We start from the raw sequence: 14,080 nt of genomic DNA, 5'->3' as shown, positions 1-14,080 counted from the left end.
AGATGATCACAGGGAGACTTCCCAGTTACCCAAAAGTTCAGCTGTGGACTGACATTTCCCTGGACACCCCAAGGACTGAGCAGAGTCCATCAACTGTCCAACTTGAAGACAGAGTCCCTGAAAATTCCACTTCATTTTCTTTTGGATAGAGCAAAATTCATGTGCGTAACGTCCCACAGTTTCAGTTAGAAAATGATCTGATGATATCTGGTGGACTGGGCTTAAAACACCAACCCCAGCATTAGAACCCCGTGGACCTTACTCGAGCAGAAGTTGTTACAGTAGCTGTTAACTTCATCCTTAGCTCATGTTGGCTCAAAGAGCTATAATCCCACCTTGTTAAGTTCTAACTATTAATACAATTCTGTATTATGATCTCCACTTTACAGACAAGGCGACAGTCCCAACGACGTGAAATAATTTGTTCAAAGATGTGTGTGTGTTAGTGTTCAGTCGTATCTGACTCTTTGCGACCCCGTGGACTGTAGCCGACCAGGCTCCTCTGTCTGGGGGATTTTCCAGGCAAGAATACTGGAGTGGGTTGCCAATCCCTTCTCCAGGGGATCTTCCTGACCAGGAATCAAGCCCAGGTCTCCTGCATTGCAGATTCTTTAGCATCTGAGCCACCAGGGAAGCAGCACATGCAGGTATTAATGCAAAGTTGGTATTCAAGCCATTCCGACTCCAAAACATTTTACTGAGATGGTTAGGAGACTAAGTAACCTGTCCTCACTCTCAGCAAAGAAAACATCTGCAAAATATTAACCATAAGGCCCATATAAATGATGACCTGTACTATTTCCTCATGAAATTAGTCATCAATGTCTACATGAAGATTATCTGCTGAGAAGCCTACAACATTTCCAAACGGAACTCTCTCTTCCTCTGCTTTTGACAATTATAGAAGTAAACTCAGGTTAAAATCAACCATCCTTCGGCAATTTAAAGGGGAGCAGGGTCTATACTGGGAAGAAGCTCTTCTACTCGATGCTCATCTGGGATTAAAGGATAGGGGATGCTCTGGCCTCCAGGCTTAGAGGTTGGTTATTTATGAGAACTAAATAGCAGACACACCTGTTCCCCCATGAAATTACACATCTGGGAGTCACAGGAACTCTGCCAGGGGGGAAGAGAGGTAGCAAAGAAAAAGACGATTATTCTAATTTACCTCCTCCTGAAATGATTTCTGCCTGCAACAGGAACTGTAGATGGTATCATGTGATTCCACTCAGAATTTAAAAACCTGTCACACACTCATGGGCCATGTGAGGAAGAATGACATAGGATTGAGAATCAACAGACCTGAGATTGCAAACATATACTGCTCTTTATATTTTCCCTGCATTTACGCTAGTATTTTCTATACTGAGTTTTTGTGATTGGCAATGGTAGCCTACTGTTTATATTGTGGGTTTGTTTTCTGCTTTTTTTTTACTACTTGTTTTTTTTTAATTAAAAAAAAATAATTGGCCATGTCACCTGTCACGTGGGATCTTAGTTCCCCAGCACAGATTGGGCCCACACCCCCAGCGCTAGAAACTTGGAGTCTTAACCACTCAACTACCAGGGAAGTTCCTGTGGGTCTTTGATTTTAATTTTAGTTTGCTATACAATACTTTTAATGTATAATATAAAATGACAGATCCAGATACAATTTAAGAACTTTTTTCAGCATCCCATGCCTGTTTTTGCCACTCAACCAACTTGTGATGTAATCAGCTCTCACAGTAAATCATTATCTCTTAAATTTTGCAATTAACCTGTACATTGGCCTGATTCTAGAACTCTTGTTGACTAAACACTCAATATGCATTTATCCATTTGTCCCAGAGATCTTCAGTTTATGCCTCAAGATCCACTCTCCACATTTCTCTGCTCAGCTGTCTGCACCAAGAAGCTGATTTTTCGGGAGCCGATCCAATGGGCCCCATGACCCTGGGCTTTCAGTGACCATCAGCCAACAGGAGAGACAGCAGAGGAGTGAAGTCTGCTGTTTACTCCCAGGCCTCGCTCCCTGCTGAGCACCTAGAGTTGGCTGCCTGGCACCCCTCTCACAAAGACCACCAGTCCCACTAGGGTGCCTTCTCCTACAGCTCTTCTGCTGGTAGCTGTTTCTGCTCCCATCCCATCCCAGCAGTTGACAAGGAAGGCTCCCCTGCAAGTCTAGGTGCTGCATTATCTCCAGTTTTTCCAGAAAGCCCCACCCACTACATTAGAAACATTATAACCTTAATTAAATTCCCCACAAATGCCTCCGTTTGTGCAAGTTGTCTCTTTCCACTGGGGATAAAAATAGATGAATAGGGCTTGATTCCTGCTAGTGTTACATGTCATCAAATATGCACTTAGGAGGGCCCTATGCTGGGTCTAATACCCTGCAGCCACCATCTTGGAAGTCTTGACAACTTTTAAACAAGTGGCCCCACATTTTCATTTTACATTGGGCTCCACAAATACTTAGCGGCTCCTGCAAATGCAATACAGATGTTGGCTACAAATGCAATTCCAACAACAATCACTGCCATTTCAAGAGGTCTATGGAAATGGCAACCCACTCCAGTGTTCTTGCCTGGAGAATCCCAGGGAGGGGGAAGCCTGGTGGGCAGCCGCCTATGGGGTCTCACAGAGTCCGACACGACTGAAGCGACTTAGCAGCAGCAGCATGCTCCAAATACTCTTCTTAAAATTGTATGTAATTAACTCATTTAATTCTCTCAACACTCAAGGAGAAAGCTGTTATTATTATCTTTAGAACTTCTTAGTCAAAGAACCAGAGGCACCTTGAGAATGTAAGCATTGATAACTTGCCTGAGGTCACCCTGAAAGAAAGTGTAGCCTATGGGATTCTAATACAGGCATTCTGGCTTCTTCTCTGCTACTCTGCAATTAGATTCCATTTATAATTAAACCTAATAGCTGTTTGAGCAGTAATATACCATGGACTTTAGGATTCTGCAAATAGACTCCATCTCCCTGCATAGGAAGGCTAATTGCAAAGTTACACTAAGGACAGGAAATCTGTGCACAACAAATAATATTGAATTTCTCATATCAAGACAGCATAGCTGAAGGGGTTTGTAAATGTTAATAAATCTTTTAATGTTGACATGTCTTCTAGGCCTGCATAAAATCTAAATGAGATTTGCATCTGACCTCTTTAAACTATTTTCTTTATTGCAAACAACTTCAAGAAAGCGATTAAACCACAGGCACAATAAAAGTTGTTCTTTACTTCCAGAAAGAAGTTAAATAAACACGATATGTAAGAGATAATGTAATTAGATGGATTTATTTCTAAAACGCAGCATTCTTTTTGTAACGCAATTCCCAAGACTGCCTTGTTTAGGGAAAATAGAGTGCAAGGACACATCATTGTGAAGCCAAGGATCTTCATCATCTTAGAAATTATAAAATAATTAAACCTTGGCTTAATTTCTATACCAACCAAACAATTCAACTTTATACAAGATCTGGGTTTCTACGTTCTCTACAATAGGTGGGTAGTTCACTGCTTTCAAGTATAGTATATGTACTCTCTGGTTATGAAGGTTTATTTCCTTTTCTCCTCAAACCACTAAGCAGACTTTTTACTAACTTACAAATGATTTTTTTTTTCAGTTTGAACATTGTACTTTTCAACAGATTTTGTTTCCATAATACCTTATTATATTATCAGTTTTATCACAGCCATTAAAACAAGACTCTCACAAACCTGGGTTACTATTTGGTTCCATAGATTCTTGTAAACATCTCTGAAAATGGCAGGTGAATACTCCCACTACGATTTTTATCTGAGCTGTAATTTTAAGACCCAGGACTGGATCTTAAACATCCCCATCAGACATGGGCATCTCAGCAGCTCCCTTTCCCTCTCCCCGAATAAATGAGCCAGTTGTCAGGACTAACTGGTGTATTTTAAAGGCTATCTTAGCTAAGGGTATTATTTTAAGGGATGAGCAAATGGGGAAACCCCACAGCCCGGCCAATAAAATATGAACTGAAGGTGCAAAGAAGCACTCATAAATATTCCCTAGAACAAGGGACGCATTGTTTCCCTCCCACCCTTTCAGTGGCTCCTCTGATCTCAGCCCCTCTCTGCGTCAGGGAAGCCTCTTCCTTGAACCTGTGGTTTTTTCAAGCTGAGTTACTACATTATTTATGACTGCAAATGTGAGTGGCCCGTCTGTGTGCTCCTTCTACACACACACTGAGTGCCCCCTCCCTCCGCCCCGCTTCGGTATTCCAGTCTGCAAGGATGAAAGGGCTTCCCCCGGAGCTGATGCGGTTGGGGATGTGGCGTGAGCTGCCATCTCAGGATGAGGCGGACGGAGGGTTTCCCCACAGCCTCCACCTGCGAGGCCCAGAGGCGGCCCCTCACACTCATTCCATTCATTTTCCTCCTTTCCAGGGCTTTAGAAAAATACTTTTTCTGTCTCCATCTCATCCTCCCTATTCCCTGCCTCCACCAGTTTATTCTTGATCTCTTTATATTTTCTCAACATCTCTCCTCAACTCAAAAAAGGAAACCATCACTCTTCAGACATGCGACGTGTATTCCATAAAAATTCTATCAGTCAAAGGGTTTTCTAACGCAAAACCGAGTTGCATTTTTGATGAGCGTGATTTTTGTTCAGTGATGCGGTTTTTCCCTTTTGAAACACTTGTCCTTGAATCTCCTCCTTTTAAATTTTAATAGTGTTATAAATTAGGAGAGGCACAAACAATTAAATATAGTCCAGAGATCTTCAGGGAGAGGTGAGGAGGCAAGGAAGAATGGGGATGGTAGAGAAGCAATTAAAGTGGAGTCAACAGCCTGCTGGAGAGGTTCCAATGCCCTGGGCAGCTTTAGGCTGCCATGGGCCCTTAGTATCCTTTTCCTTCTCGAGGAGAGAGAAAACAGGAGACTGTACCTCAATTATGGAGCTGTGACAAATTGATTTTCAGCTCATCTAAGCCTCCAGCCATGAAGAAAGAAGGACCAAAGGCAGACCCCAGGAGAGGTGGGGCAGTGAGGAGAGGGATGCCAAGACAGCCTGGAGCTGGAGAGGCCCTAGAACTCCAGAGGAAAGGCCGAAAGACAGGGGTGGGGGAGGGGGGAGGCAAAGAAGAGAGGGCGGTGGTACCGCAGAAATGGAAGGATGCAAGGGAAGGAGCTGGAGGCGGCGTGTGAGCCGCCCCAAGCCCTCCAGAGTGGGTCGTCATGTCAATACCTTCTCTCCAACCGGGACTCCTGATCGAACTTCTAAAATTAGCAATTTGTGAGTGACCATTCAAACCTGCAAAACACTTCTAATTAAACTATGGTTATAATTATCTCTGCAGCCATGCCGTCCATCAACAAGGACATAGCACTAGAGAAGAACAGGGTCCCCCCCTGGGGCATGGTCAAGAATGCCAGGAGTTCACGGAGAAAAAAGATAAAGGTCTCCACCCTCAGCAATTTCTTTTCAAAAGTGAAGAGTGGGGAAAAAATGACTATTTCACCCGATATTAGCGTTTGTTATTCCAGGCATAAACCTTGAATATGTACTATAATGGTTTTAGATTTTTTTCCCCTCCCATCCCCCCTTCCTCAAAAAAAGAAAAAAAACTTGCGTGTGTTTATAGGTGTGTTTATGTTACACAAGTGTTAATAACCCTGTTGGAGGGACTACATAGATAGGCTTCTTTAGGTAGATCTGTGTATAAATTCCTCTCCACTGGGCACTTGAGTCAGCCAAAACCAACAATAAATATCAATGATGTCTTTCAAATCTGTCAACTGAGAGTATAAGCACATTTTTTTCTTCCAGTACCAGGAGAGTTTAATGATTGGGGAGAGTAAGGGAGAAGGCTTTCATTTAAAATTGTGAAACTATTTTTCTATTTCATACTTTAACATGCTAAACATGTAGTTATAAAATACAAAACAAAAACAAATGTAAGCACCACATTTTCATACTTTTATGCATGAGAATGAGTTTACGTTCTTGAATTGTACCTAGGTATTTGACTCCAAGCCAACTGATCAAAGCCCATTAATAAGCCTAAAGTTCTTTATCAGGGAACTACATGTAGACAAAGAGTAATATAGAAGTGAATTTCCTGTGTTTGCTGTTTTCTGTACTTTCCTCTGAAATGTCTACAAATGTTACATCATTTTAATTATACAGTAACCAAGCAATCAAGTGAAGTTAGTTTCTAACTAAAAGGTCTTAGAAATGCACTGCTTGTTTCTCTTTATGTGAACTAGAGATGTACTCAAATATTGCGAACAAGCTACCTAATTATTCCTTTCATTTGCAAAGATATTTGATATATAAACTAACCCTTAACATTTTTGAAAAAGTGATAGCTAAAAAAAAATTACCAGAATGATGTTTTTGTCACTAACAAAATAGTGTTGAATTGAATAAGCAAAATTCCACTGATATTAAATAGTTTTAAGGACAAACCAGAGAAATCAGTCTGTAAAAGCTGTTGACTAGGAGACTGATAAAAGTTGGCCTAAGAATAATGAATAAAATTAGGCAGAAAGTTTCTCTTCACACACTTAATAATTAATATTTGTTTCTTCAAAGTGAACAAATCACAAAAAATAACTTAAAGGTCAGATTAGAATAATGTGTTTAATTTCATATTTAGTTATTACATTGCCTTTGAGGCAATTTATTCACATTTTATTTTTCCTTCTAGTAATTTCCAATCTGTTTTCTGCTTATAAACATAAAATTAATCACAGTTTGAATTAAAGTTAATTGTTCTTGGGGAGCAAAACTTATGTTGGAAAAAAAAAAAGTGTTTCTAAATGACAAGATAATTGTAGAAAATCCATTATGTAACTTGAAAATGACCCAGGCAGGCATGAATAACAAGGATGTTACTAGACCCTTTTTATATAATTCAACTTATGATGGGAAATATCAACAGATTCTTTTCACATATTTAAATATCAGGTGGCTTCCTCAACACAAATCCCTTGCCTCTTGCTAATTTGATCATTTGCCCTCAGTCTCCACTCTATACATATTTTTAAAGACACTAAAAAAATAAAATAAAATCCTCTTGAGTCTTTGTTAATTAATGTTACTATAAGAAACACTGAAATTCTTAGCACAGTTAATAATGATATTACACTTTTACCTTTTATAAGTATGCTTTGACCTATTTTATTACAGAAGAAATACAGGAGTCAAAGCTTTTTACTAAGTAGTGATTGAGTTCAAGCTTTGGCTGTATTAGAAGGCATAGTCTAAAGAGAATAAAATAAAATTGTGGTTTAATTTTCCTCAGAGACTCCTAGGAAAAACTCACTTAGTATCACAATTAATTAGTCAATAATTTCATGTGAGACATTTAGTTTGGAATTTTTAAAGAAAAAGTAACACAGTTTATTACTGAAGATAAATCATTACTCAGCAAGTTAAGCATGATATGAATAAATAAATAAACATTTTCTGAAACTCATACCCAGTATTGTCTCTTTAGTGTAAAATTAATACTTATATTCATAATATAATTAATTTACTGCTCTGTAATTATAATCCAAGTAATGAAAATTTTATTGATCTAAAAATATAAATATGCTTTAATGATAAAAATGGTCCCAGAAGTCCCTGAATAAAACTGTTTATTATTATTGTTGGCTTTCTTATTCTATGTAAATTTATAAAAAGCAATGGAGCAAGGGTTCAAAAATAGTATTTCATTCCTTTGTAAAAAAACAAATACACTTCTCTTGTGAATGATCAAAGTATTCAATTGTAATATAATATATTACTAGGACAGATTCAAGACTTAGCTATTGTTTTATAAATCAATAAAACAATCACTGCTTTTTCAGTGATTTATGAATATATAAATCATGCTAGATTGTACTTTTTCTATAAAAATACTAAAAAGAAAGTTAAGTTATTGAATAATCTTGAGAAATTGCTACAAAGTCAAATATACCATGAGTCAAATTTGCATGTCACTCCTATGAGGAAAAAACAATCAAACTAATTTAGAATTAAGACATATTTTGATGGCTTGAAAGTTCCAAACGGAACCTGTTAATTACATAGAGAAGAAAAGGCCCCCAGGACACTTGATTAAGGCAACCACCAATGACTTACTACAGCTTATAATGAGAGCTTTGTCTCTTATAACATGAAACATATGATTTATCAGGCACCTTATCCTTCCTACTAGGATTGCTCAGAGCAAATGAACGGGGCATATTAAGCAACACATATTATAAAAGCTTCATGTGTCATTAAGATTTGTTGCTATCTGACTTTTCAAAGAATATTTTTTTGATATATGAGGAAGTTTTTAATTAAGTGTCTAATAGAACCTGTCAATTTTAACTCCAAGCAGATTGCACTTTAAAACAAAGTTTTAAAAACTCTAACATTAAGAATTGATTACATTTGTTGATTCTATTTAGTTTCTTTTTTAGAGTCTAAAGATAGCAAACTTTTACCTTCAGTGGCTACCAAAAAATTTAAGGAAAACCACAGCCCTTGTAAAATCATTTTAAAGTGAAGACTCTTTAATAATATTGCAAGATGAAAACAAGGCATTAATTTATCATTTGATATTGTCAAGATCAATTTTTTGGTATTGTCAGTATCAGCACTCAGTAAAATATAATTTAAAAAATTATTCTCTAAGAATTCTGTTAATTAAATAATTTTTTGATTGACATATTTTTATCTTATATGACAAGGAAAGTTTTATATAGGTAAAGACCATCATAGCATGTTTTGCATTTCTCTTGCCTCTGAAAAAAATCAAGTAAGTATGATGTATTTTAATCATTCTAGTAAAAAAATGTTAGAGTAAAAATTATTTTCCAAAATATTTTTCACAGAATTTCAGAATCTGTCCTTGAAAGTCTCTGATAGTAATCTTTTACAATATTATTTGATCTTAATTAGTTTCACATCAATATTTTCACAGTAGTTTCTGCCCTGAAATGAGAGTTCTTAAGTGGCAGTTAAGTTACATTTATATGCTTTTTAAATTACTAAACAAACAAAAAAAAGGTTCAGAATGTCACTTTTACCTTTCCATCTGTAAATATCTGCGTTATTATTATTTGGCCCATAGATTAGCTGTCCTCATAAATTCTTTAGACTATTGTCTGTTTATGCATACATTTAAACAAAATTGAAATTTTAACAAGATGTGAAAAGACCCAAATCTACCCAAACCACATGTTTAATTTTAACTATATTAAAATAATATATATATGTACATATGACTCTGTTGCCTAAGGCAAAAATCTTATATTACATCAACGAAAAAAAGGAAACAGAAGCTGGAGAGGAGAGTTATAGAAAATGACTTTACATAAACATGACCACCTACCAAGCAGCTACTTAGCCATTAGGAAAACCTCCACTTTGCGATAACATAGATGAACAAATAAATGAACAACATACCTAAATTGACAAAGCTCATGACCATGTCAGCATCATTCAGAAAGTTGGCATCATGTAGGCTGGCTAGCGGAGGACTCTGGGTGGTCAGGGGAGACGCTCGAGACAACTGGATGCGGCGAGGGTACCCATTGGGAGAGGCTGGGGAGCCCTTCCTGGCTCCCCGGGAGTCTGCAGCCAGGGGCGCCCTCACGGAGTACTCCAGCTCCTCGGGGTTCTCCTCACTGGCCATGGCGTTGTACAGGTCCAACATAAAGAGAGGTGCAGAGGAAGCTTGTTTTCCAGGTGAAAATGGTCTGGGTCTGTGAGGCAAACCCAAGATAGAGAGAATTTCCCTCTGTATTTCCCGTCTTTCGTGGTTCCGTAGTCTTCTATAAATAAAACTGGAGTGAACATGATTGTCTCCCAAACTTCCTTTTGCAGAACCCACTAGAACCCAGCAGCTCCAGAGGAAACCCACAATACCCCTAAGTAAAAATACAGTCAGATGCATTTTTGTCCAAAAGCAAAAGTTGATATTTTTAGTCCTTCTTGTCCTCTTACCAGAAAGAAAAAAAAAAAAAAAAAGATCTAAGTTCTTAGGAGGTATATTTTCCCAGTAGCTGAAAAACAAATTTACCTATTCTTCATTTCTGAAGTGAGAGTGACATTTCTGAACACACATTCTCACTGATTTTCCTGCTCTATTTTCAGTATTTTGAAATATGTCAAGAGTAGTTATTTCTAAGAAAGCTGAAACTCGAATTTCCAATTATCCACAGTTGTTAAGAGCTTTTGCTGCATGGATGGAGCAGAAGGCGGCTAATATTATTTGATCAGATGACCTATGCATTCCTATATCAATATATGATAATCAGGCCTTTGGTATTGGAATGAACGAAAGTTGATCTTCTAATAAACTGTAGTTCCCACAGTGATCTTCACTTGCTCTTGAGTTCTTCTCAACCCTTGAGCTCTTTCCAAGATAAATCCTGATTTCTGAATCACAGATCTATGCTGATCTGCACCTTGGTGTTGGAATATATATTTGTCCGGCAGCTTGGTGATAACTTTAACATCTTTTGTGTCGTCTTAGTGTAAAACAAGACTCAAGGTTGTACTATTCAAGTCAATGTGTTTTCCTGAATTTACTTGCAAACCTTCCTGTAAGTCCCTTCACTCTCTTTCTCCTCCTTAGTGTTAATTCCACCTCCAGCAGACACAAATATACCAGCCCTCTTCAAGGGAGATCTAAAGAGTAATGTAAGCACAACCCTGCTGGGAAAGAAGAGGCTTCTCATTGTAATTTGAAACTGGTAAAGCAAAAAGAACTTAACCCCTTTGCTACCAGAAAAGCCTCCATTTTCACAATTTCATAGACACGCATCTCACACAGCACAGGGATGCATGGAGCATGTAAGTTCTAGTGGGGGAAAGCCAGTTTTCAAGCAGCAGACTGAAAATTTGGTCACCAGTTTTATAGAGGACCCTTTCAGATCTTTTTTTCTAATAGTACACATTTAGTGCATTTCTATATTAAGTCTCAGGTCGTGGCTGAATTAACATGAGATGTCTCTATCCTATATTTGAGGTTGTTTCTAGTTTTTACAAGTTGTTTAAGTTTACTTCTTACAAAAGAAAAGGAAGTTTCATAAATGAATATTAATTTGTTGTTTGTTAATGACAGCCAGATCTTTTCAGAATAAAATACAGTAGAGAATTCATCATCAGTAAATATATTCTAGTTCCCAAAGCCGTAGTTATAATAATTCAATAATGGTGATGAGAGAGCCCGGCTTTAGTGATCTTTGAATATCAAGATTTTAAGCAGCAAAGTATATTCATACTTCCCTAGTTAATGCAGTGCATTTGAAATACAAATAGCCTAAGATATAGTGTCATGACTCTTAACTTTCAAGTCATTTCAGTTGAAATATAAGCAGATTTACAAATTAGATATTTCCCATATGTTGTACTCAGTATTTTGATTTGCCTTAACCCATACAAATAAACAGAAGTCAAATATGCTTTCTGACTACATGCAGATTTGCATTTTCAAAATCTGATGGGCATAATGGGGTACGTGCACACCTTTCTAACATACCCCACTTAATCCAGGGAAATGAGCAAAGTGCGTGTTTATCCTTAATGTTTAATGCCTTTAAACTTTGGAAGTCTACAATGTTTCTGTGCAGCTACAATTTTCCTTAGAAGCTCTCCCTTAACCTTAGGGCTCACAGCGCTTTCATTGTCTGGGAGGATATTCTGATACCAGTGTAGATTTATCAAACAAATTCTCAAACTATTATGAAATTTTAATGTTTTTCCTTTACCTAGAGGTGCCTGGTTTCTTATTTAATTCTTTTTAAATATTTCCTCTGAGGGTTTAAAGCAAAGTCATATTTCTCATAAATCTACAGTTTATTGGTGAAGGCAAGATACCAAAAGGGCTTGTGGAATCTTATTGTCTGCATGATTTTTCTAATACAAACTTACTGCATTCAAACTTGATGACGCTGTTGAATATTTGCCCTACTGACAATACTTTATTAACAGCCAAGTAGCATGCCCCAGGAGCAGACCCAAATACTGACACACTTCTATAACATAGCTATCCCATGAATAGCAGTAGTTCAGCTTGAAAGTGAATTAAAGCATACCATTTCAGTAAGAAATGATTGAAACCACTAAACTCCTTGATTTCACATCCAAAACAAACTAAGATTTTTTTGGCCAATGGTGAGGATTCAAATCAATTACTTGTAGATAAAAACTTTCTCCCCTGAATTTATTTAACATGTCCCCAGATAAAAGATACTGCAGTTTTTCTCTTTACATTTTAGAAGAGATGGTCAAGGTTATGAATTTGCTTCCTGTCTCTAGAGCACAACTTAGAGTTACAAGTGAAAACTAGCTACCCTAGAGGAAGAAACAACTCTTATCTTCCACAAGTGCTGATTTTTCTCCTAAGATGTAAGTGAAAAATAAAAATGAGTCTAGGTGTCACCAGTCCCCAAACTCATTTTCCCAAAGTCTGATTTATAATATCAATCAGTGTAATTGTAATTTAATTGCTTCACCAGGCACAGAGCCCACCTCTAGACTAGAAATCAGTTGCTAGCGTTCTTAGTCAGAGCTTTTCGTATCAACTCTTCCCCACCTCCCTTCCAACTCAGACCAGATTTGGCAAACATTCATTTTCAAAAGGATCAACATGTGTAAAGAGGGAAAGAAAATAAAGAAGAAAAAAACCTACCAGAAAGAGAGGGGAAATGCTAACCACAAAGCGAAAAGCTAGATTTATTCCAACTTAAAAGTAAAGGTGTCATGCCACCTCATTGGATTTCCAGGTGGGTGTGTATCTAAGTATGTAAAGGCAATTTAGAAGATTAAGCATTTTGCAGTGGCAACGTATCAATGTTCCAAATTTCAGAGCATATATTTAAAAGCTGCATAAGTCATTGAACAGACCGAAGAAATATATTCAGTATGGAAGAAGTTGGGACAGGAGAAAAATCCATGGCATCACAAGAATTGTTCCTAAAGATAAGCACATTCCAAGAAGAGGGGCCTTGGTAAAAACCCACCTCTCACAGAGTAGTCTTTGCCTAGGGTATATGCTAATATAAGTGGCCTTCTGGTTGGAAACAGAGAAGATTGAATACACAGAAGAAGTCCTTCCCAGGAGGGAACAGTCCCTCCTGTTCATTTTTCTCTATCCCTCACAAAAATTGGACACATTTAGTCCACAGATACGCAAACCGACAACATTCAGTAGACAGATCCATTTTCCCCAGCCTTTCAAAAGAAGGTTGCAGTATCTATAAATCTGTGTGGTTCTGGAAAGGTCTTTCTGTTTCATTCCATCTGACTTGGACACGTCTGCAGTAACCCAAAAGCGATGTTAATTGTGGATATAGCCTCCACCTTCTGCTGGGTTAATAGTTGTTAAAGAAATATTGAATGTGAATAATGAAAGATAGTGACCCAAAAGATTTGAAACTTTTGGTTGGTATTATTTTTAATGAATGGTGACATTATTGAATATTTTTAAGTGAAGAGAACATACATCAGTACGCTTTGGTATTAGCCCATGTTCCTAAGATTGTTTTATTTCATGAGAGTAGGTAGTCTGGTAGTTACTTAAGGAAGAATGAACCAACATTTAATCATTAGAAAGAAAACACTGTTAATGAAATACTGATCTAAGTGTTCATCTGACAAACAGACTCCAATTAACTGACCCTAAGAGACTGGTAAATCAAACTACTAAGGCAGAGGATTTATCTGTCATCCAAATTGACAGATTATTTAAATAGGTAGATTGAGCATTAAGCTGTTATTTAGTTAACCATTAAAGAATAATTTCATTTATAGAGTACACTTCATAATTTTAAAAACTCATTCACAATGACTGGACATTTGGAATAATTTATTAATTCAACAAGCATTTCTTGAATGCCTATATATGATTATTATGTGTTATCTGTTTTGCATATACAGTAAAATCAAATCAAACAACATACTTGCCTTCAAAAAGCTTACAATCATGTTTTATAGATTCAGTTGATTTAAGGGCATAAAATTATTATTTAAATGTTATTGTTACTCAAAAGGTAATTTCACTTTTTGCTTGAGAGTTTAGCTAGAATACAAGCACCATAAAAGCAGGGGCTGAGTTAATTTTGTTCATC

The 14,080-nt window shown here is 37.2% G+C and overlaps 1 protein-coding gene across 1 annotated transcript in view; it reads right to left on the bottom strand.

The window, feature by feature from the left end:
- BMP5 (bone morphogenetic protein 5) overlaps positions 1–10,631 on the bottom strand; it is a 144,673-nt gene extending 134,042 nt beyond the window's left edge. Inside the window, exon 1 of the mRNA XM_010848537.1 lies at positions 9,411–10,631. Within this exon, the coding sequence (XP_010846839.1) occupies positions 9,411–9,900 (490 nt within the window). The 5' untranslated portion in view covers positions 9,901–10,631. The remainder of the gene's footprint in view (positions 1–9,410) is intronic.
- Positions 10,632–14,080: the final 3,449 nt, after the last annotated feature.

The sequence above is a fragment of the Bison bison genome, unplaced genomic scaffold (assembly GCF_000754665.1).
Source record: "Bison bison bison isolate TAMUID 2011002044 unplaced genomic scaffold, Bison_UMD1.0 scf7180017864270, whole genome shotgun sequence".
NCBI classification, from domain to species: Eukaryota; Metazoa; Chordata; class Mammalia; order Artiodactyla; family Bovidae; genus Bison; species Bison bison.
The sequence above is the reverse complement of the archived record's forward strand: the minus strand, read 5'-3'. Positions and strand labels throughout refer to the sequence as shown.